The sequence below is a fragment of the Cygnus olor genome, chromosome 2 (genome assembly GCF_009769625.2).
Source record: "Cygnus olor isolate bCygOlo1 chromosome 2, bCygOlo1.pri.v2, whole genome shotgun sequence".
Classification (NCBI taxonomy): Eukaryota; Metazoa; Chordata; class Aves; order Anseriformes; family Anatidae; genus Cygnus; species Cygnus olor.
The window spans coordinates 60,640,344-60,664,982 of record NC_049170.1 but is presented as its reverse complement, the minus strand read 5'-3'; the positions used below and the strand labels follow the sequence as shown (position 1 = coordinate 60,664,982).

Here is a 24,639-nt window from a genome sequence, read left to right as displayed (position 1 = left end):
GGTTTGATTTATGGGTGGTGCTGTGGGGAGCCAGGAATTGGACTCAATGATCCTCGTAGGTGCCTTCCAACTTGGATATTCTGTGATTCTATGATGTGTTGTAGGTAGGTACTAAGCTATAATAGATATTGTCAGAAAGCAGTTTTATTTATGTAGTAGATAGTATGAGTATAGCAGTAAGATGAGTGTCCTCATCAGTGGTCTCTTCAGGATGTCTCCAGTGCTCAGGCGTCCAGTTGCATGTCAAGGACATCCAGGCCGAAGGCCGAGCTCTGGGCCTAGTCCCCAGCCTGGCAGATGTTGCTCCTGCCAGCGTGGAGCAGCCATTTTATGTCAGCATTTTCTCATGACAGTCAGGTTACCTCCGTTAGTGCTGCCATCAGGAGCGCCCCAAGAGCCGTGTGACATCACCACAGAGTCACTGTCACCCTATGGCCTCACAAAATGTAGCTGGCTCTAAGTGCCCTGAGCACTGAGTCCTGCTTGTGGCATGTGAGACATCAACGTCCTGCTGGAGGAATGCGAGAGGTTGAGGTCCTGCTGGTGGCATGCAAGACATCAAGGTCCAGCTGGTGGAAGGCAAGACATCAAGGCCCTGCTGGTGGCATGCAAGACATCGAGGTCCTGCTGGTAGCACATGAGACACCAAGGTCCTGCTGGTGGAACACAAGATTTTGAAGTCCTGCCAGTGGCACCCAAGGGAGGTGGACTGGAGGCTGCTGATAGTTGCCTGGCACCTGGACAGCCTCCTGCGGAGGACAAACATCTCCACACTGGGGTGGCCATGGGCACCATGAGCCAGCCACCCCAGGAGCTGCCAGTGGAGACCCACAGGGTTAAGACGTGCCCCATCTACCTGGGCCCGCTGGCCAACACAGCTCGCCTGGACTCCTGCAGACACAATTTCTGCATGGAGTGCATCCGGCCCTGGGCCACTGTCTGGGCCAACTACCCACTCTGCCTGTCCCTGCGGGACACCTTGGCCCACTGGCCCTGGGGAAGGTTCCAACCCAGCACAGGGCTGGGGCTGCGACTTCAGGGGTGACTGCGATGGAGCCCATCCAGCTACCAGTTCTGCAGTGCCTCACCCAGGTGTAGTGAGCACGGGGAGCGCAGCCCCTCCATGCCCCGCCAACACATCTGCTGCCTCTCGTGGCACTGGGAGCGGATGGGTACAGACGGGCCTGGTCCCCCTCATGTCATCAACCGCAAGGACACCTCATGGCTGCGCAGGGCCCAGCAGGAGCCAGGGGCTGGCTTTCTGCTTGCTGCAGCTCTGCTTTGGCCCTGGATTTAACTTGGGGCCTGTGAAGGAGGTAGCTCTCCTGTTACCGCCTGGTGGTGTCACGTGAGGCCAGGCAAACGTGGCTGGGGCCTGCTCAGAGGGAGGGCACCACTTTGGTATTTGCTTGTGTTGTACATGAGTAGAAGAAAATAGACTTGCTACCAGCTGGAATTAAAACTATTTAATTGTACTCGTGTAAGAATTACTAGCTGGGCCCAATGATTTAGGTAGCTACTGGAAAAGTTAGGGCTGTTTCTTATTAGTCATAGAGCACATCTTTCTATATGCTCATAGCTGGAAAAAATCTTCATTGTTAATAAAGTTGACTTTATCTAAGAGTGGATTTCCAGTTGGGAGAAAGCAGCATGCATTTCTCTGACCCTGGAAAGGGGATTCACATTGCGCTGTGGCTTGGACATACCATTTCCAACTGAAAGCCACCGAGAAAAACATTAGCTCGCTGCACGGGACAAGGCAGAACGAAGTTGCTGCCGTTTTTCCGTGCCTGTGCCCCGCATAGCGCACGCACAGGAAAGCCGAGCACCCTCAGCACTGGGAGCTTGGGGCAGGCCGGGCCTCAACCACCCCCGTGAACTGCCGGAACCGCCTTCTGCCCCCCCGCCCCGCGCCGCGCCATTAACAGGCGAGATCCTCTCGCGAGAGCGTAGCGGTGGGCGGGCCACATCTCGCGAGAGCCCCTCGGAGCGGGGAAGCGAAGACGATCGAAGGAGGGGAGGGGAGGGGAGGGGAGCTGCTAAGGGGAAGGGGGGGGGAGGAGATGAAATCTCGCGAGACCGGGGCGGTGCGCCGGGCTCCGGGCATGCGGGCGAGAGCGGCGGCGCGGCGCGCGATTGGCTGCGCGCGGCTCCCCCCCGGCGCCGGCCCCGCGCATGCGCGGCGCGCCGCCGGGCCGTGTCCCCGGTGCGTGTGGCGGGGCGGTGCGCGGCGCTGCGGGCCCAGCCGGCCGCGGGCACGGTAAGCGGGCTGCCGGCCGGCGGCAGGCGCGGGAGGAGGCCGAGGAGCACGAGCAGGAGGCCGAGGCCGAGGAGGGGGCCCGCTGCCCGGCGCCCGCCTCCCGGTGCGGCGGGAACGCGGCGCCGCGTCTCCATGGCGCCCTGAGCGGAGCGGCGGCCGAGTGGCAGCGCCGAGGCCGCGTCCCCGCCGCGGGCCGTGAGCGGGCCCCATGCCGAGCACCTCGGAGGCGGCGGCGGGCGGCGGCGGCAGCGGCGGGAGCCGGGGCTGGGCCGGCGGCGGCGGCGGCGGCGGCGGCGGTGGGGCGGAGGCGGGCGGCGACAAGAAGCGGCTGCACCACCGGCGGCGGAAGCGTTTCGCGGCCCAGCCGCAGCCGCCCCCCCCGCCGCCGCCGCCTGCCCCGCACCCGCTGTTGTTCCCGCTGCTGCAGCCGCCCCTCCTGCAGCCGCCGCTCCTGCAGCCGCCGCTGCCGCCGCAGTCGCTGCTCTTCCTGGCGGCCACCGGCGCCTCGTCGTGCTGCGGGGACGGCGGGGAGCGGAAGCGGCCGCGGGGCAAGCGGCGCTCGGGCTCCCGGCACAAGCGGCGGCGGGGCCGCGGCGGGGGCGGCGGCGGCGGCGGGGCGCAGGAGGCGGAGAAGCGGCGGGGCGGCGCGGGGCTCGGCACCCTGCTGGAGGAGTACGACGACGTGAGCTCCCAGTCCGAGGGGCTGGTGGGCGGCGGCGCGGCCGGAGCCGGCGGCGGCGGAGGAGGAGGAGGAGGCAGCGGGGCGGGGAGCCCGGCCTCCTCCCCCGGCGGCAGGCAGCGGGGCGAGGCGGAGAGGAGCAGCCGGTCCCGCCGGGAGCACCGGAGCAGCAGCGGCCGCTCCAAGGAGCGGCACCGGGAGCACCGGCGGCGGGGCGACGACAAGCCGCAGCAGGAGGGGGCGGCCACCTCCGGCCGCGGGGGGGCCGAGGCCGCCTCGTCGTCGTCCTCCTCCAAGTCCCGCAGCCGCCACAACCACACCAGTGGCCAGGACCGAGAGGGACTCAAGAGCAGCAGCAGCAGCGACCGCAGGAAGGGGTCCCTCGCCTCGCCCGGCAGCGGCAGGAAGGAACGGGAGAGCAAAGCCCACCGGAGCCGGACTAAAGCGACCAAGGAGCCGCCGTCGGCTTACAAGGACCCGCCAAAAGCCTACCGGGACGACAAGCCCGAGCCCAAAGCCTACCGGCGGCAGCGCTCGTCCCCCAGCCCCGGGCGGGATGACAGCCCCCCGCTGCACCGCTCATCGCGGAGCCGCAAGTCCCTCAGCCCCGTGGGCGGCCGCTCGCCCCTCAGCCCCTACAGCCGCCGCCGCTCCCCCAGCTACAGCCGGCACAGCTCCTATGAGCGTGGCGGGGATGTGTCGCCCAGTCCCTACAGCAGCTGGCGGAGGTCACGGAGCCCCTACAGCCCCGTTATCCGGTGAGTGTGGGGCGAGGGAGGGAGTAGCGCACGGGGAGGCTCTGTGGATAGAGGAGGGGAGCAGGGGCCTGGGCTGGGCCCGAGGGCAGGCTGGAGAGGCTCGCAGCTGGCAATAAAAAGCCTCCCTGTCGCTGCCAGAGAGCTGTGCAGAAAGGGAGCTGGGCCTCATACAAAGATCGGCCTGCCCTGCCATGGGGAGAGGGAGGCGTGGGTGCTGGTAACACTCCTGCCGCTGGTTCCTCCCTGTCAGGGACCCCGCATAGCTGGCAGAGGAGCATGCCAGTGCTGGAGCCGGAGAGGGCGCTTTCAAGTGAGAATGACCCAATGAAAACGTTTCTTGGAGGACAAATTTTCCAGAGGACCGATTTTGGTTTTAAATCTTAAGACATAAGGGTATTTTCAGGTACATCCTTATTATACATCCTGTACCCCCATAGAAGAGGGTCCATGTTAAACATATTTGTGTTGGTTTACTTCCCACTAGTCTAAAGAGGAACAAAGCTGATGGGCAATTCACGTTACTAGTGTTTCTTGTTCGTTTTAGAGGCCTATAGAAAGATTCAGACTCGATTTCAATAGGGAAATGAGCCAACGTCAAGTTTTGCTAAATTGTCTCGGTGCTTTACGCAGCTTATGAAAATGCACCTGAGCTCGTTTCACAGTACCTGTTATTTGATGTGTGCTTGCAAATCATTTTCTTATTGTTAGTGGGGACAGAGAATGTGAAGGTTAATGTTTCTGTGACTTTCTGAATTTCATATAGAGCAGAAATATAGAGCTGTATCTCTGTAATCAGAATTAAAGCACTGCAGAATACTAGCTTACAGCAAAACCACTGGGAATGTAAAGTATTTGGTTAGTATGTTTTTAGCGCTGAAGATTCTAATTTTCCACATTGAAATCTTACTGTTGCCCTGTTTATGAGCTTGCTTAAATTCACATCTGGACTTAGATTTCAAATGTATCAGGTGATACGTTGGCAAGAATTTTGTTTGCAATGCGTTACCCGGTAGGTTGTCTGAGAACTGTTCTCTGGTGTTTCTAATGCATCAGTTACTGTTTGGGGTATCCAGTGATGATGCCCAAGTTGTTCCCGTGTTTCGCTGGCTGTTGGTAATGTCTGCTGTCCGGGCTGTGCATCCAGTGCTGTCTGTAGAGTGAAGCAACAAAACTGTGCCCTGTTCAGAGGGGCAAAACAAAGGTGCCTTTGGAGGAAAGAAAGAAAAAGGGATCATTTTAAGGTACAGTTGTATGGAAAAATGTTGTTAACAATAGGGTGTTTCAAGCAGAGAGCACTGAGTGCTCTGAAAAAGAGCACTTTGTTGTTGCTTCACGGAGCCTGTTCCAAGTTGTTAAGGATACTTTTGCAGGATGATTTGAATAATAGGATTGCAGGAATGTTACTGGAATATTTGGATTTAACCATTCTGCAGAATATTTTCTGTAGATACTTATGTCTTGGAATAAGAAAGCTAAATAATGTCAGAACTGCATGCACAAGGTTTGTGCTTCTGAGTAGCCATGTTAGCCAGACTGACAGTCCCATTAATTTGGGATACCATCTGATGTGCTGGCTGATGCTGCTGTAGCAGCAGGTACAGGAGGCCTTCTTGTAGGGTGCAGTTACAGCACAGAGTTCTGTAGGTGTTCTTTGTTTACTTTTTTCTGTGGGTAGGGGACCTGTGGTTTGAAGCGTGAGTTTGTTTCCTCATTTTTGTATTGTCTTTGTCATAAGCGTGTAAATCTTCCTCGAGTTGCAGGTCTGTTTCCAGGAGTTAGCTTTGTGACTTCACTCCTTCCTTCCTACAGTTAAACTGGAATTTGCATCCCGCCTTTATCTGGATACAGAGAAATCGTTTGGTTAACTAATGCAGATTGTCAGGTTTATTGGAGAGGAATTGGAATGGCTGAGAGAAAGAAGTTATTCCATGTAGAAGGTGAGGTCAGTCTGTCCTAACGTGGCACTCATTTTAAAAATGTCATTTCCACAGAAAAAGAAGGAAAACAAAAGTGTGAGGATAAGCTTTGTTGTTCATAACATTTGTCTCTTGTGGAGAAACTCAAGTTACTGTTTCTTTGCTCTCATGCAGCTCCTATGCGTTATGTGCATTGTGGTGGTGCTCGGGAAATAAAGATGGAAGATAATGAACTGATTGGTTTAGCCCTTCAATAAAAACAACAATGACAGTTTTGCTTAACTTTCTGGTACTGCACCTAAAATGCTGAAAATTGTCGCTGTGTTGCTTAGATAATGGTGTAGCAGCCTTAAACCTGATAGAATATAATTTCATGAAGGCAACAGCTTCGTACAGCACCTGTCTTCTTGATCTGGATGATTTAAAGATGTAATTCTGGGCTTGTGTCCAGCTGTAATGGTGTCAAGACAGTAAGAACTTTGTATGTTACTAAGCATTCCAGCCTGCAAGTCTTTGCTCTTTTCGATCACTTTCATATATGAATCTCCAATAATGTTATATTAATTATCAAGTTATTTTGGGATGCAGAAAATGAGAATGAAGTGATTCTAGCAAGCCTGGAGAACTCGAGTGTCTGGAGCCATGATTTTTTCATCTCTGAGCTGCTTAGGGAGAAAATTCTAGTAAACAGTAGAAGAGAAACAAGTGAAGTCAGTGCCACTCATTTGAATTCCTGGTTTTCTGGAGCAGCAGTAACAATGAAATTAATGCGAGTTACAAGTTCTGATTGCAGTAGTGACTGACTGGTATCTTCAGTGGTGTTGCCTGGAGATTGCTTCTGAACAGAAGCAAAGACACTAAATACGTGTTTCGTGCTTGGAAAATTATCTTTGAATGGGAGACTAATTGCCTTTGCCGTTATAATCACAATAAACCTCTATGTTTTGGGCAAACTGATTGCTTGAGCTATTTCCACTTGCTGGACAAAACTTTTTTTACTTGCTGCTGGTGGATTTGTATTATTATGTTTTCTTGTGGACTGTAGCACAGTTCTAAAGTAGCGTGCGCACATCTCCAGAATGGGAATTCTCCCATAATATGAAAAGCATGAGGAGTTTATTTCCCTACTGAGAAGTGGTCTTGATTTTTATTGAACTTAGGGATATTTTTATTTAAATAAGAAAACACCAAGATCAACAAAATAAGCAGTCTCTTTTGGAAACTGGCTTAGGATGAGATTGTAGGGGGAGGGCTATTTTTTTTGTAACTTCAGTCAGGTCATATGCTATGTGATCACACATTTAATTCAGCTAGTTGTATAGATGAGTAATTGCGTTTTTCCAAATGTGGATGCACCTACCCATCTGCCTGGGATAAAAGTAAGTAGGTGGGGCACCACTAGCATAGTACTATGGTGCGCCTGGATGTTGCTTGTAGGAAAAATACAAGTTTGCTTCTCCTACTGGTACTACGGAGCCACCTCTTTCTACAGCTGTAGCTAGTCTGTAGCAGTGAGGCTTTGAAATATGCATCGTTTCTGTGATAAACCAAGATGAGCGTAGGGAAAGTGGTAAAATAGACATTAAACTGGTAAATGCCCACTTTGTGGAGAAGCCATGGTTTCATACGCTGTACAAAATAGCTTTGCAGCCAGTGATTTTGATACTTTGGGATTTAAAGCAGTAGGAGAGGTTTTTGGATGTTTTTGTCCTCTTGTGCGGTGAAAAGAGATTTTCTGTATAAAACCCTTTAATCTTGTTTAGTAAAACTGTATTTTGCAAAATTTTAACGTGGAGCTATTTATTTTCCCTGTTGGAATAGCGATTACTTGCAGTGCATTTGAGGCCCTCACTCTAGTATGTATTTTGAAATTAAGATCTCGTCTTACTTGGCGGTGGACTTTACCTTGTGCTAACTGTGATGATGTGCCTTTCATCTTCCTTCTTGCTTCTTTTTTTCCCCTATCGTGGGAAGGGACATCATTTGAAAAAAATAAAACTTTTGATGTGTAATAGAATTTGAGTTGACTTTACTTTTTGCGAGTTGATTTCTTTGTATGCAGAGCTCTCATCTGAGGACATTGGGTTATAAAGCAGATTTGAAAACCAAAATTTGTATTCCTTTTCAGTATTCCCGTGCTGTATGTGTTGGAGAGCCTTATAAAGATTTACCGTTTGACTCAGTAAAGCAAGTTATGTGGTCTTCGTGTGCGAAGCAGGATAGGTGGTTGGTTGACTGCGGAGCTGCTTAGAATATAACCCTGAACCAAGGGCTCAAGAAAATAAATAAAATGAATTGAAAAGATATTAAGTGAGAGAGCACTAATGCTGTTATGGCTTTAAGGAATGAATTGTGCATTGGCCTGCTACTGCAACATGGCAAAGCTGTACTGTGAGCTGCAATGTTTTGTCAAGGTGGTTTATGTTACTGAGTGATTATAAACGTCTTGGAAGATCTGTGGTGAAGCCAATTGATTAAATTTAGGTCTCCCCTTTAAAACGCACTCTGACCTTACCATGAAGTGGAAGCTGGCAATGCGTGCTCGGTAGCGCAGAGTTCGCTGCCTGTTGGTGATAGACCTGGGCTACAGCGTTTAACCTCCTTTGGTTCTGTTTGCTTGCTTGTTATTCCCCCTCTTACTCTGGTGAATCCCTTTGTGTTACATTTTGTCTAAAAGTAAGCGAATATAGGACAAAAATCTGTTTCATTGTTCAGCTCTGCAGACCCTGATGCCTTTCAAGTGTAATATTGTTTGTGTGTAGGTAAGGGATGTAGCTGACTACTGGCACCCTCCTGAAGCAGTTAAGAAGAAAAGAGGGTCTCAAGTTTACAAACAGAAGATAGCACATCTGTTCTGATTTGTTAATCAAATTTAGGGGTTTGTTTGTTTGTTTTTAATACATGTGTGGGGGTGGAATGGGGAAGAGAGGAGCGCGTAGGAAAGTGGCATGACAAGAAATGTTCAAGCTAAGTGAGACCCATGTTCTTGGAAACCTGACGTGTTAATTATCTGTTAATTTTCATAACATTTTTCATAAATGTCCACTATTTTTTTCCATTAATTTTCCTTTCTCTTTACTTTCAAATATCGAGATAGTAAATGTAGGCCTTTAAGTTTTCAGTTGCTGGTTGGAATAGTTTTATTGTCTGCATGAAAATGTGACATTACATTAACAGACATTTCTTGTTGAAGTTCATCAAGGAATCTACTGTTTGATAGCCGATAAATTAACTAAATGAAATGCAGTAGTATGTTTTATTGCAGGAAGGAGGAGCATTGTGACAGTTTGGAAACTTGTAACTGATAATGCTTTGATATCAGAAATACGTTCTTATACAGTGAATAAGTGCATTGTATTAATCAACAACAATTTTTTCTTATTTCCTAGAGGAAAACAAATCTCTGCTTTTTTTTATTGCAATAAAAAATGGAGGAAAAGTGAGGCTGAGTTTTGGGTTGGGGATGAATTCCTTACTAGTGCTGTCCTCCTTTGTTTCTTTAAACCTGCCTCTTCTCCTACATGTTTTCTAGATAACATCTTGAATTTTTTTTCTGGTTTCATTTTTTAGCTAGACATAATATTATGTAATTACGTCAATTTCCCTTTACAGCTAATGTAGTTGTGCTCCTAGTCTCCTTTGTTGCTGTCTCCAGGGAAGGAAAAAAGCAGCTCTGTGTAAGGAACTTCTTCGTTCTGCTGCTGACTAGTCCTGGTGATACTTACAGGTTTTCTTATTTATTTATTTTGCTCTGCATGTAAAACATGCTGGAATGTGTATATGGCTCAGAAGTGGTTTTATGAGAGTGGTGAAGTTTGGCAGTTACCCTCTTTGTGGGGACGGAGACCTGTGCAAGGTGAATCCAAGGCACTCAGGGAAGGCTGTTGATAGCCAAGCGTGGTGGCAAAGGTAGCTGTAAATGAGGCGGGACTGCTGGGTGCAAACTGGAAGAAACCTTAACTGGAAGAGTGACTCCCTAGTTGTTTCCTCCTGTGTGCATTACCAGCAGATGCTGGTGCTCTTGGTTTAGGAGGTTTGGATGCAGTCCTGGCGATTAGGACGTGTCGGATCTCTCCAGAGAAAATGGGTGAAGATGCCTGCATTGTTCTGCTGGATTTGTTTGCTGTTCACAACACAGTTCTGCGTGTTTGGAGCCGCTGTCCTGGTGTTCTTGGTTACTGTGTTAAAAACAAACTGTCCTAACTAAGGACTAAATAATTGGTAGCAAATAAATGTCAGGTAAGGCATTTTATGTGTGTGCGTATGCATGCATACACATTTCATAGAAGTCTGGTGGAAGATTTAGAGAGCATTTCAGACGTCTCTCCTGGTGTTTTCTCAGGGTCCCAGTAAAATGTTAGTGTCTCGTTAAAATGGCAGGCACTGGCTATTGTGTCAGCCCATTTCTGTGCTGCTGTGACTTCATCTTTTATTTCTAATGAGTGTTAGTTCTGAAGAGCGCGAGTTGGCTGGCTTTACATATAGGGCAGTATTTCTCCACTCTCAGAGCCCTGTGTATGCTTCTGCGGGAAAGCTTGTAAATGTCTGTTGTTTTGTTTTTGTGCCATTTTTATAGATGGAAACTTGTACACAAGTTTTGTCTAGTGTGGGAGATTCTCTCAAGACTTTTGGACGAATGTTGATAGCAGTGATAGTCAAATATTTGAAAAGATCATTAAACTTAGGAAGACATGAAGTTTTATCAATGTAACTGGGATAACTAGAGCTTCGACAAAGCTTCAGCATTTGTCTGTTCAGTTCCAAGTGTTTGTGTTTCCTACCACTCCTGCATCGAGCCTAGAAGACAAGGTACGGCAAGACATTGTTGCAAAGGTCTTTGGGATGCTGATGGAGGAGCTGGTTTGTTATTAGCCCAGACACACATTATGTAATGCAACGTAAAAAAAAAAAAAAAGCTGACATAAATCATCAAAAACTTTTTGGAAAAATAAAACCAGTGCAGAGGCTGTGCTCAGCATATTTCATAACCTCATTCTGATCTGATGTTAAGGGCTGTAGTATGCAGTGGAACTGAAACTTATATAATTGAGCGCAGGAGACTTTGGTCGTTCCCTTCTGGATGCAGTTCTGATATGAGAATGTTACGCTGTTGTCTCTTGGGGTAGGAGACCTGGGGAGGGGAATAGTTGGGTGTTTTCGTGCTGAGCTCGCATAAGTCTATGTTCATGTCCCAGGCTGTATTGGCTGATATTGGTAAAAATATGCATGTGGAGCCACTGTCAGTGCTTGACTTGACTGCGTGTTTCTTTTTTGAAGCTGGTATAAAGATTTAAGATACTTTTTTCTTAGCTATTCAAAACTGTCTCTTCCTCACCAAAATGTTGGGAGCTGACCAGGTGAGCATTTGTAGTTACTGTGATTTGAACAGATTTTCTCATTTCATCCTTAGTTGTGATTTAAATGAATGTGTTTTATTTTGGACTGAAGTGGAATAGAAACAGCCGTATGATCAGACGTGGTGTCTCAAGAACTGCAGTGTTTTAAGCTGCTGCTTCTCTTTTCAAGTGAATGCGGAATTATGCCTGTATTTTTTTGCTTGTTGACATAGATTACTTTATTTTAGGCACCTTTCTTAAAAAAAAAATAAAATGAACAAAAAACAGAAATCGTACTTGTGAAAGAAACAGACTTATTAAACATTCACACCCCCCCCCCCCCCCCCCCCGGGCATGCTTTGCGTTAAAACTCGAACACAGATGAGGTGGGTTGCAGCGAGGTCTCTGAAGGTGGAGGACTGTGTTCTGCAGGTACCGGGAGCAAGTTTCAGTTCAAAGGAGCTAATCCGGGAACAAGATGTGCAAGTGTTTTCCAAGATGGGGCAGTAGGACGTTCTTTGAAATGACGCATCATTTATACAAGTCAGCTCAGGACTCGTAGGGCCTATTAGCTTGCACTTGATGCTGGATAAATTGAATTATCCTGATTCTACAGCCAGTATAGATCAGCAAGCACCATACATCAGCTTGAGGTAATAATTCCTCTCAGGTGAGATAGCAGGTTGAAGAGAGCTCTGACCTAGCACTCGAAGTGTCTTTATTATTTGCGTATCTTCAGTCCTCCTTTTGTTTCCTGCTGCCTCATCACAACTTTATATTACGTTTTATTCATTTTTATTCGTTTTAACGTTTTTTTTAAGAAACTTGTTTTATTTCACTTTTGCCAAGCCTCTGAAAACTTTTTGGGCCTAAAATATAGGACATAGACTTTCCAGGTAACAAGGAGAAAAAGAACTTGAGTGGCTTCTTTCATAATGGAGCAGAAATTAATTTTCAGGGGAATTTTTCTGACCACTATTGTGTTTTTTCGTGGCTTTAATGGACATGGGCTTTCTGAACTGTCTTTTACTGGGCTGTGATTGTCATTTAAATGACAAGGCCTAAGTAAATGACTGAATATTTAGTGTTAGGAAGTGGAATAGAAGGGATCAAAGCATCCAGTTATCCAGAAGCCAAACACTACTTGTCCGTTCTTTCACTAAAACCTATACCAAGTGTTTTTTTTATTTTCTTTCTTTAATTGATCCCTAAACCTCAGTTAAAAATTCCTCCCAAAAAATGCAGAATTCATTTTTTCTTTTTGTTTAATATTTACTTTACCTGTAATTTATTTCAATTACTTTGTTATCGTGCAGTGCCAGAAAATTCTATAGACCTGTCCCTGATGTAGGATTGAGCTGTGTTAGTTTTCAAGAATTGCCCTCACATGAGTTTTGAATTTTTTGAAGGTCTCTATAGCTGTTTGGATCACTATCAGTTTCATCTATAAAATTTTGAAGCTTGTGATAGAGTGTACAGTGTGCACTAGACTTTTTTTAATCACTCTTACATAATCTCAATTGTCTTAATTTTTTTCTGTTGTTCAGGAAAAAAAAGACTGAAAAGGCATTTTTTTAATGCAGGAAAGTGTGTACACTTGGAAACTAGCAAATACTGCACATAAAGTAGAAACATTTTATACTATCTTAAATATTTGTTCAGTTGAAGCAATGGAATGTGATTTCATATATGATAATTAAAACTGCATTCATTTAATTGTTACCAAAATACAGATTTGACATAATGGTGATTAGTCGTGACTGTAATGATTGTAGTTAGCGTTATAGTGTTTGGCTTAAACTTTTGGAAAGTTATACACAGTGATGCTGTCTTTTTGATCTCTGAAGTTCCTGGATCTCCAGAAAGTCTTATTTTTACTACTGTTTGATACTTTTTTGTCTAGCTAATGGAAACAATTTTAATTTATCCTGATTTTAATTTTATCTTCCCTGCAAGTGAGGTACCCAAGAAAAACAGGTTTCCAGCAGACCTGAATCAAGATAATTACTTGTAAATATAATTAATGCCTTTGCTATTTTTAGTATGGTATAATGAATTTAAAAAACATGTTGTATGTTTGTATTGAAGCACCAGTCTTGGCTGCTTGTCTCAAGCCCTCATCTCAATTAGTTTCTTCCCTTTTTGCTTTTACGTGAATTATTACTACTGGTAAAATTAATATATCCCTTTGAAGAACTGAATGAAAATAATTTCTATCAAATGGTATTTTTGCACAATTTGTTTTTACAGTTGTTAGGATACTTCCATTCCTCCCCTGCTTGCCATTCGAGGTTGTTTTCCTGCTATGATTTTGTAGACAGCTTAGATAAAATCTTATCCCTGTTCTGTTAGGCTTTTTATTCTGTTGCAAATGTAGTATAGAGCTACTCATGGATTATGTTTGCCTCTCAGTAGATAAAACAAAAAAATTACTGGGTGCTTTCTTTCCAGGGAGAGGAGGGAAGTCTTTATTTAAATTTTGAAAAAACGAAACACAAAAACGAAGGTTATGCTGTCTTTTAGCTGGTTACAGTGCAGCCTTTAGCATTTAGATTATTTCTTAGGTAACGTTTTAATCACAGTTGCAAAAGTGAAACTTAAGGAGATTCTACAATTGCTTCTTTCAGTGTTGTTTAGCTGCTTCTTGTTATGTTGTAACATTAATTTCATTTTGTTTGAATTTTGGTTGTGTAGGCAGCTGTATTTTTCTAAAATCTTGCATATACTAAAGTTGGCAGCACAAGTAGTATAACGTGAGGATCTTCTTTAGAGGAAAACAATGTTTCTGCTAAGTACTGAGGAAAAGGAAACATATTTGTCTTATAGTATGTATTAGCCCTATAGCGTTAGTATTTTGCAGTTCTTTATGGGAGAAAACTGTATCTGAGAGATCTTTAAGTTTTCTTAGCAACCTGTTTTGTAGATTTTGTTATTCTGTAAACACGGTTTTAGTGGTTGGTTTAAAAAGAGTACTTTATCAGAACAGCAGCTACACTGAGAGAAAGTTAGACTAATTTTCAAGTGATTAAATTTTACTTTTCTGAAACAGGAGATCAGCAAAATCTCGAAGCAGAAGTCCGTACTCATCAAGGCATTCAAGGTCTCGTAGCAGACACAGGTGTCTAGATCCAGAAGTCGCCATTCGAGTATCTCTCCTAGTACATTGACTCTGAAGAGTAGCCTGGCTGAATGAAGCTGAACAAACACAAAAAAGCAAGAGCTGCTGAGGCAGCTAAAGCCAGGGCAAAGCTTCAACCCTCAACACCTACCAAGGGAAACACTGACACTGCTGCAAGTGCACCTCAAGTGAACAATGTAAAGGACCTGAAGAAAATAAAAGTTGAGCATGCACTCCTACAAGCAGTGCAAATTTGAAGAATGACAAGGCAAAAGCAAAGGCCCCGCTTCCGGAAACTAAAGGAGAAAATAATTTAATTGCAGACAAAAATACTAAACAGAAAGCTGCAGCAGTAAAAGAGAATAAAACAACCGTTGTAAAACAGCAGCCAGTCACTGTAAAAGAGAAAACCAAACCGAGTACACCAAGTGTAGTAACCAAGGAGAAGGATCGCATTGTTGCACTACCAACCTCCACACTGCCACCCTTGCCTTTGCCTCCCACGCTGCCTGAAGATAAAGACACTGATAGGTGAGTTGTGTCATAGATTTGCTTTGGGGGGGGGGGTTGTCTGTTGGCTTTATTTATTTATTTTTCCTTTGCGAAACATACATGTAATTCTGTTTGCTAGGTGAGGGTGCTGAAGTAGTTTGTTCTTGCTCTTCAGTTAAGATGGCAGTTACTGGTGAACTGAAGAAATGTGATGTTAAAAGTTATTTAATCAACTGTTTTTTGAAAAGAAAGGTTTAGCCTAGGAGGAATCTTTCAGTGAAAAATACACTAGAGATGATTTAAAATTGCAGGCACATAATAGCTTTGGGAATAACGTGTGCAAAATTCTTGATTTCAAGTTCAGTGCAAATGTGGGCGTAGTTCTGGGGAAAAGATGTAGCAATATCTGAAAATCTTTTAATAAGATAGGGTTTGGGGTAAAGATTCTCTTCCCTTTGGATGGCAATTATTTTCCTAAAATCATAGATGCGTGTTATTTTCATGTAATTTATTTCAGAGATTGGTATTCTTTATGGTATAAGTGAAGTGAGGTTCGTGGCTTGTAATCTGTGCTGACTTTGAAGCATAAAAATTGGACTGTAGTGAAGAAACTCAGGTCTGTATTCCAAATGTCGCCTGAGTTTAAGCTACATTGAGTCTCTTCGTTGTCCTAACAGAGAATACTTGCTGTGGTTTGTGCTGGAAAATGATGCTATTGAGCTGTAATCGACCGTTTTTCTTTGGTTTTGGTGATGAAGTTGAAAAAAGTTGCTTTTGGTATTACTCATTGTATTACTGGTCTCTGACGTGTATAGGAGAGATCAACTTCTCACAACAAGCAAAGCAGTTTCTTTGCATTGAAGTAATAACTGATTTAAGTTTGATATATCTGTAAACAAAACTGTAAAAGAAATTCAAGAAATACTGAAATACTTTATTTCATATTTATATCTGTGAAAGTAGTCTGTTTTCTCTTGCTCTTCGTAAATCATAGTATTTAGTAAAAGCTGTTATAACTAGTGGTGTAAATGCTTCTCTGTGTTTGCCAGCAATTTAATGCACTGGTAAACATTAGGATGCAGAGGGCTTGGTGAGTAAATATAACTTTAAAAGGTATTAGATTTTTCTTAGCAGTAAAAGAGAACTTGTGTTTCTTGCCCTTCAGTACTCCAGCAAATGTCATTCCAGTTGTTCAGAATTACATCTGTGTGGTGAATGGATGCTTGTATTTAAATTTAGAACAAAACCATCCTCTGTAGGTAAACAGGCTTTCTGCCCCTGTTGTCTGAGAGGAAGATTTACTATTTTAACTGGCTTTGCAGCGTTAACTGTGGTACCATGAAATGAGATTCTACCTGAAGCTGGCACATGGCTTCTCATTATTAGCATTTTTTAATGTAATGTCTTTCATATAGTTAAACTGCGCGGAATTGTTGAACTACGGTTAAACAGTTCTATCAGCACTGGGCTCATTCTCCTTTTAAAAAAAAAAAGACAAAACTTAATGCTTGCAAACAAACTTCATTAGAAAAATTAATGACAAATAATAGGATGTCATTTATGCTCTGTTTTGTTTTGCTTTTAGGAGGTTATGAACTTCAGGTCAGAATGGTTATGATCACAAGTCATGACGAACCTTATGTCGTCAAAGAAAATGATCTATGATTTCTGGGAGGAAGGAGGGCCAAGGTGTTTGCCTTAGACTCAGTTACTACGGGGAAATTTTGCCAACAAAGCAGGCTTGATACTATGCAGAAGTTAACGTAGTGTCAGTTGTGAAGTTCAGTAGGAATCTGATCAAACCACAAATGAGCTACCTAAAGGAACAGCAGTGTTGTGAAACCACTGTCGAGGATAGCTGAAAGGGAAAACTGTTCCAGTGGTCAACAGTGTGTAATTTAACAGACCTGAAAAGAAGGCAGCTCTTGGCTGCCTCTGTTTTCATGTATGGCTTTTAAAAATGTTTCAGAACTTCTCACATGTCATACTCCCACTAATACTGAAAGTTTGAGGGCAGAGTTTGTGAGAGAAATGCAAATATTTGAACTTCAAAAATAAGAATTTTCTTGACCCTGAAAATTACTGGCTCTGCTCAAGGTGGCTTATAGCATGCTGACCATTATATTTGTGATGAGGACAGCATGTGCTTCCTTCAGGTACCTCTTTTAATTCAGGCACTGGTAGGAGACACTCAAGGGTTTTGTTTTCATGGCAAAGCACAGACATCAGCAAAATACTGGAATGCTTTATTTAAATATATAAAGCTCAGTAATTGCAATTAATGTAAGAAAGAGCATGCTTATTCTCCATGATGGGAGGTAGCAAGATCTTTCTATTTACAGAAGTTTCTACTTTACCTATGAGACGAGGTAGATATGAAGTTGTAGGAAAACCTCTCCTCCAGAACAGGTTCCCAGAGAGGGTTGCTGACAGTAGAATACTGTGATTTGGCAAATGCAGCTACCTTGGAAAATACACCCTCAGAGCATGACAAAAAGGTTTATTAACATAGTGGCAAAGTTTGAAATTTAAAGAGAGAATGGTACCTCCAGAAAACAGTTAATGTAATTACAAAACATACAGAGAGTGTCATGGGTGTAAAGTTATGGGATATACAGTAACAGCAAAATGTAGCTAAACTAAAGGAAGTTCTGATAAAAACAGCCACACATTTAAAAAAAATAATAATCCTGCAGGTCGTAGGGAGTGCTCAAAAATTTCCAGTTAAAATTGAAAGAGCATTTCTAGAATTATTGCTTATAGTAACTGATGTAGGAATACCTTGTTGTGTGTTTGGGGGATTCTCCTCAAGACAGAGATTGACTCTCAGGATCTGTTCCCTGTTTGATTTGTTTATTTTTTAAAGACATCAGTAAACCAGAAAAACATCTAGTCAGTTTTCCACTTGATTTTTTTTTTCCCACTTCATTTGCATGCTGATCAGTAAGAACATGTCGAATCTGGAGTGTTTCAGCAAATGTATGAGATTGGAATCTGTAAATGGCATGGTATGGATGCCTCATAATGCCCTGCAGTAATTGTAACCGTGAGACTAGTTATCTCTGGAGAGTAATGTTGTAGTGAATTGGATTAGGATAATCTGCTCTTTTATATGAGAAGTCAGAGTACAGATTTTACCGCTATTGATACTTGGCAGCACCTGAGCTCAAATATTCTTATTAATCTGATCCCTAAGAGGCTTGGGGAAAAGGAAAAAAGAAAAGATCACATGGCAGAAGTCTGGCCTGGAACCCAGATGGGTTTGTTGTCCTTGCTGGTAAGGCTTGCTGTGTCATCCAACTTCAGCTTTCATCAGGAATGTGAAGTCTGAACATCTGATTTCATTTTCTTTAGCATTTTGGTAGTCAGTTGTGCATCAGCCAGCTGTTTGCAAGCCATTTGTAAAGTACAAATCTAATTCCTGCAAATTCTAAAAGCACAGATTTTAAATGTTGATGCGTTAACAGCCTAGAACATACTTTAAGAAATCCAGTAGGTTTTCTTTTTTTAATATCATTGTACTGTGTTCAACATAGTAGCAGAACTGTGCCTTTTTTTAGTAGTCTACGAGAGAATCTTTCAGTGAAGACAGTTAAAGAAGCAGAGAAGAAACTTCGCCATCTGCTTGCAGACTTGCCACTTCCACCTGAGTTGCCTGGAGGAGCAGAGTTAGCCAAAAGTCCTGAAGAAAAGAAACCAGCAGTTCAGTTACACAGCAAGAGAAGACCAAAGTATGTTTATTACAGTTTTTATGTTAAAGTCTATAATGGAAACAGAAGTGATAATAGTTTCTTAAAAATGTATTCTATTAAAACCATTTCCACTTTGTAATGACTTCCTTAATATTACTGAGGCTTGAATCAAGCTACATGGTTTATTGCCATAGTAGTAGTAAGGGTTGTCTAGTAATGTCTCAGGAATATTTGCTATTGATTTTTTTCACAGTTGAAATAATCCTTAGACATATCAGCTGTATTCTTAGAGATTCTTACTGTTTTCTAGAATATGTGGACCACGACATGGTGAAACAAAAGAAAAAGAAATAGACTGGGGAAAGCGCTGTGTGGATAAATTTGATATCATTGGTATTGGTGAAGGCACTTATGGGCAAGTTTACAAAGCCAGAGATAAAGACACAGGTAGGTTCAAAAAAATAAATGTAATCTTGCACTTCGGAGTCAGTGGGGTTTGGGGGTTTTGTTTTTATAATTAAATAAAATCTGGTATTTGGCCCCCCCAATGGTTTGAAAGTTTTTAGTTGCATTATATGTTTTGTTTTCAATCTAGCTTTTGCCTAAATTAAAAACTCAATAAAAAGTCAATCTTTTTCTGCCTTGGAAAGTCATTCATCTGTAAAGTTGTGGTTGAAAGCATAAGCTGAGTAGTATTAATTTCCATGTGTTATTTCTAGAGCTTTGATGCTCTGTACATGATTGAAGAAGTAAAGACAAGAGGGTAAATACTCAGGGGATACAAAATGGCACCCTAGACAGGGTGGTACAGAATAATGAAGTTTATAAAAAGGCTGCAAGGGTGAAAGGAACTATGCAGAAGATTTAGCTGTTTTCCTTCTTTGTACACTGATCATCACTAGCTGGCAGTAGGAAGAGAAGATATCTCTATGCCATGCAGGCCTGAAGCGTTGCATATCAGGTATTTTTCTTGCAGGAACGTAACTTACAAATATCATGTTAAACTAATGCTCAAATAAGCAGTCACCATTATGATATGCAGGAATGTTGTCACCGTTTCTAAATAAATAATGCAGTGAAATTTATTTCCTCACATGTGCTATACCTTGCTAGTTTTGTGTTCAATTAGTAGTTCTCTCTGACTGCTTGCCCTTCTGGCTTAATTGTACATGCCTTGAATAGGGTATAATTTTCTACTTCAGTAACTGAAGCACGTAGGATCATATGCCAGCCTCAGTTCCTTCTGGTCTCCAGAAGAATGAGCAATGTAATTACACTTTCTTTTCCATTCTTCACCTGTGCTTGTCTGAGTTTGCAAACTTTTTAGTTTTTAAGTTGAGCTGTCACAGATACTTTTTTACTTCCTTTCTTTGGAGCCATTGCAAATCATTGTTAGGAGCTTCTTTCTGCTGTCCTGTTCTTTGCACAGCTAAATTGCTAATCCCATCATAACCATATTGGCTCTTTAGCAGCTTCAGGTTGTTTGTGTGTGGCAGTCATTTCTTTACCTCTGGTAGAATTTGTTGCTTTCTGTATTGAATGGGTCTGTATAGTTCCAGCAAACCTTCCACCTTTCCATCGAGCCTTGAATTGAAATCCTGTGTAACGAGTGACATCACGGCCTTTGAGCTACATTTTAACAGGCTCTGCAGTGGGCTTTCAAACCAAGTATGTTGAAGAGAGAGGGCAAAGCTGTTCTTTTGGAGACCAGTCCAAAGCTGATGCCACACGTTTTAAAAAAAAAAAAAAAAAAAAAGCCATCTCATATGGCTTTTGAGAATGGAGTGTGTTTGGATCCATGGTCTGGATATTTCAAATGCTAGCAGAGGAGAATTTGCACTTCTCTACGATGGCATCTGTCCTGCCCCTTAGGCTGTGACAGCTACTGATGGATTTTATCAAAGCGTTTGAATGTGTTCTGTGCTTGCAGCACTTGCTCCTTGCACAACTACTTCGCTCACAGTGAATAAAGGTTAGAGTCTGTTTACTCTAATTTTGCAGCTTCTGATGTTACAGTGATCTCCAGTACCTGCACTGTTGTCTTTTCTGGAACAGAGCTTAATAGTGCCTAGAAAATTGCACAATGATTCTTTTATAGAAATTCAAAAGATACAAAGATTTCATCAGATCCTGTGTTATTACTGCTTTCCTTACTGTTTGCTACACCATCTCATCTTTTTGGTATGATCTGAGAGTCAATACCTTATGAGGTTTAAGAACAGGTCTTGCTGCATTAGTAAGATGCTTAGAGACAAAAGCTACAACATTGGGATCTACTTCCTTCCTTCTTCCTTATCATAGCCCTAGTTCTTCTCACATCCAGTTTATGGGGCAACTTGCTGTAATTTTTCTATCTGATGGATTGCCGTAAAAGTCCATAAATCTACTAGGAGTTTGTAGATAACATCTGAGCCTCTTGAGTTCCAATAGTAACATCTATATTCCATCACTTGCATAAGGGAAGAACTTGACTATGCATGCTTATAGTCTGTGAGCCCTCTCCATTAATTCTTTATTGGGACCACAGTGTGAACCTGAATGTTCACATCGCCATGTCCATGTGTCTACCTTAGCTTCCTCTAGAGATGGCACAAATTATTAGCCCTGATGAATCCTGTTCTGTTGCTTCTGTGTTAATTTCCAGCTGAATTTGTCTTGAGTCATACTGGAACATTACATATTGCATGTGTGCTATACACAGTGATGCAGAATAAGCCCTTTTTAGAGCTAACATAGATAGCTGTGTTGTCAGTAAGCTTCCCCAAGAACCCCAAATGGTTGAGCTGGCATACATTTTTTTAGATATCCTCAATCATGGCTAGATCACATCTGCTATTTTGCAGAATCTAGCTTCATCTAGGCCAGCCTGCAATAAAATAAATGAGGGAAATTTCTTCTCACTGTAAACTAACAGTGACGCTTCTGTTTGTAGAAAGTATACTGATAAGTAGTAGAACTCTTTAGTTGTCTGCCTCGTATCTTGAACTGTAGTATTTCTCTCCAGATACATGCATGAGAATTTGAACAAAATTGTTATTTCTCAGTACTGCCTCAGGACTTAACAACTTTGCCAGTGTATTGGTAAAGATGTGATCAGGAGCCTGGGTTATAGGGTTCTTACTTTATCAGTACTGGTGCTTATATTCTCCTGACTGCCGTGGAGTTACAAAATTCCTCAATTGTGGTTCTGCATCATATGCCCACCAAGAACCAGTCTACGTGATAAGATCTTTACTTTGAGGGAAAACGTATCATCAGAGTTTGTGGCATCAAGGCATTGCATTTAGAGGAAGACACCCTGGTAGGTGTTTTTCATAACATACATTTCCTTCTCCAAGTTATCTCCTCCCGAGTCCCAAGTGCTTCTGCTGCTACTGGTATCTTAGTCCTTTGTTGGCAAGAGAAATTTTTGATAAAGGTACTGTGCTCTCCTGGTGGCCAGAGTTCCTCAGTGCTGTGCCTCCTGCTATTTGAAGAAGCACTTCAGAGGCCCCTCCGTGCCCACCGTTCCAGTCAGGGTGTGTCTTCTATGCCTCTTGTGCCCATGCTAATCTGTACAGCATGTCCCAGTATGCCCGCGGTAATCTTTTTGCCTTTGCCTTTGGAGGGTTTTTGGGTGCTGGCATAGGCTGTGCCTTTCAGTCCCAAATGTCTTCCTTTCTTCTCAGACAACCTTAAACTTTACATAGGTGAGGTATGTTGCTTGATTATCTGCTCCTATCCCTTGAAGCTATAGCTAAAGAGGACTAAGAGACCTTTATTTGCTCCGTTTTGGTAGCCATCTTCTCCCTGAACTTGCTAACGAATGAGGAATGTTTGCTACTCTGCCATCTCAGAACAAAATAGCTGAATAGCTTGGCAAGTCTTTTCCTCTCTCAACAATCATTCCTCAATGGGATCTTCACCAGTTCACGTCGTCTGGATGGGTGATTAGAACCGAAGGCTGACTCTTTCCTCCTTCGTTTCTGATGAAGTTTTCCAGAGGTAGTCACTTTTTCAGTAAGTGTAATAGCAGGGTTCCCTTATTTTAGGGGGGACCACTTTGTTGTCAGAAGCCTGCTGAGGCGAGGAATCAGTTTGCACTTTTTTTTTTGCCTTAGCAACTCATTTCTGAAACTTTGCTCTTGTATTTTGTATTTGTTCTTCAACATGTGAGGCACACTCTTTTTGTCAACAAAAACCAAAGTATTCAGGAAAGCTTTTTACCTCACTTGGTGGATTGGTTAAAACATAAGGGACTGTTTCAGAGCCTAATTCCTACTTAAGTTACAAGACAGCAAAGGAGGTTGTGACTGTGCACTGCTATTGGTGGCCTCCTTGTAGAACGCCCCGATTCCCATGGTATACATCAATCTTTGTTCGTCCTTTCTGATCAAGCTCTTGAGAGAGCAGTTCTAAAGGGTTACTCAACCAGTATCTCTGATAACCTTCTCTGTTCTGGAGTTCTATGAGCAGTGTTGTTTAGTGTTGCTTGGAATGTGAATATACATAACCGCTTGAGAGGAAGATTACCTATCTGTAGCTGTTTTCAGCATATTTTATCTGTATGAATGTACATCAGCGAACTGCATCCTTTCAAGTCTGAAGGGGGGGGGTTGGGGAGTTCTGAGGCAAGGATGTGTTTTTTTTCTTAGGGATGTATGGGAGACACGTAGAGGAAGAGAAGAGTTGCTTACGCTTCTGCAAGTACTGTATTAAAATCACATAAATGTTTGAATTCTTTTGACTTTCAGTGCTTGCACTGAAAAGCTGTGGGTGTAAATATATTTATAGACAGCTTGTACCTAAGAAGAACAGTTGGTAGTAAAACCCTGGGCAGCCTGTTCTAGCTGGCCCTGCTGGAGCAGGAGGGGTGGATCGGATGATCTTAAGAGGTCCCTTCCAACCACAACTATTATGTGGTAACTCTTCAGGTCTTTGTAAAACACGTTTCTCACTGAAAGACAAGAATTTTCTTCTGCATTCTGAGCTGTGGTGATGCAGTACTCATAAATCCATAGCAGGCATAGGCTTATGTCGCTAAAGCTGCTGTTAATAATCACCGTTACATAGGGGGTAATTGGTAGACCTGGTGTGCAAGATCAGGACACAGGTAAGAGATGTACACAGGAGGAAGATAGGTCTTAGAACAGTTAGCTGAAAACTAATACATATAATTTTGCCTCTCTGTGTGATTATTTCTCAACAGTGGTTAATTTTGTTTCTGTTCAGCATGGCACTGATACAGGCACCAAAATGTTAACTGTTTAGTTTTACTATCTCAATTTAGAAATAGTAACAGTTGGGAAGGGTTTTTAAATTCTATAGATTAACTGCTAATGTTTATATTTTTTATTTACATTTTCTTTTAGGAGAAATGGTGGCACTAAAGAAAGTGCGTTTGGATAATGAAAAAGAAGGGTTTCCAATTACAGCTATTCGGGAGATTAAGATTCTTCGACAGCTTAATCACCAAAGCATTATCAACATGAAGGAAATAGTGACAGATAAGGAAGATGCTTTGGACTTCAAGAAAGATAAAGGTATGCATGCTAGCACAGGGTAGCTCTTTCTGACCCTGTTCTTAATGCAATAGGCTGCAATGCTGGAACTGAAATTTCATTTAAAAAAAAAAGTTGGAAATTGTGACACTTGAGAAGGGGTTATGATTGTGACTTAATTACTGATAGAAGTCCTTCACTTAACTCACCTATGCCTTTTGCTGATCAAAAAAAATATTTTTTGAATGTTTTGTGCAGTAAAAAAAAAAAAAAAAAAAAAAAACTTGATTCCTGTTTTGAGAAACAGATGTTTGACTGTGACACATGGATTAGGGAGACCAGCAACAATGGGAAGCTCTTATATGTGAGGTTTTTTAGCCTTTTACTTTCCTCACAGTGTTTTCTCATAATTTGGAATATTGAAGGCTCAACATTGAAGCGATGTTTCACTCTAGGTGTTAGTCTTGTTTGGATTTTGTTTCATTCCATTTTTTTCAGAGTTAGGCATGTGTGTTGAAGGATAGAAGGATAAAAGTGTTTTTTCCCTAAATTGAAGGCTTGCATTCTTTTGAAAGAAGAGATGACTAACTAGGAACAATAGCTACTTGTAGATTTGTTCCGATTTAGTTATTTAAAGTATTATACCTGAAATTAGCACTTTTTCTGCTACATCCTGTTAAGGTGCAAGAAGGTAAATAATGTAACCATTCTGCTATTAACGTTAATGTTTTGGTTTCTTCAGTGCTAAGTCTGGCTTGTCTGAGTTACTGCAACCTCCTTAGCCTGGAGAATCGAGCAAACGATGGAAATTGTGCAGTGTTGCTGCATAGTACTTTTGATACCGAGCAGTTGTTTGAAAAATTGGTCGTTTTGTCTTTGGAGGCCATTTTCTTCTAGCTACAAGTCTT

The 24,639-nt window shown here is 42.9% G+C and overlaps 1 protein-coding gene across 1 annotated transcript in view; it reads left to right on the top strand.

Annotated features, from left to right (window-relative positions):
• The first annotated feature begins 637 nt into the window (after positions 1–637).
• The window catches only part of CDK13 (cyclin dependent kinase 13), a 49,958-nt gene continuing 25,956 nt past the window's right edge, over positions 638–24,639 (top strand). Inside the window, 9 exon segments of the mRNA XM_040545770.1 lie at positions 638–1,002; positions 2,519–3,697; positions 13,999–14,066; positions 14,069–14,136; positions 14,139–14,298; positions 14,301–14,598; positions 18,123–18,290; positions 18,562–18,698; positions 23,603–23,773. Of these exon segments, the coding sequence (XP_040401704.1) occupies positions 638–1,002; positions 2,519–3,697; positions 13,999–14,066; positions 14,069–14,136; positions 14,139–14,298; positions 14,301–14,598; positions 18,123–18,290; positions 18,562–18,698; positions 23,603–23,773 (2,614 nt within the window).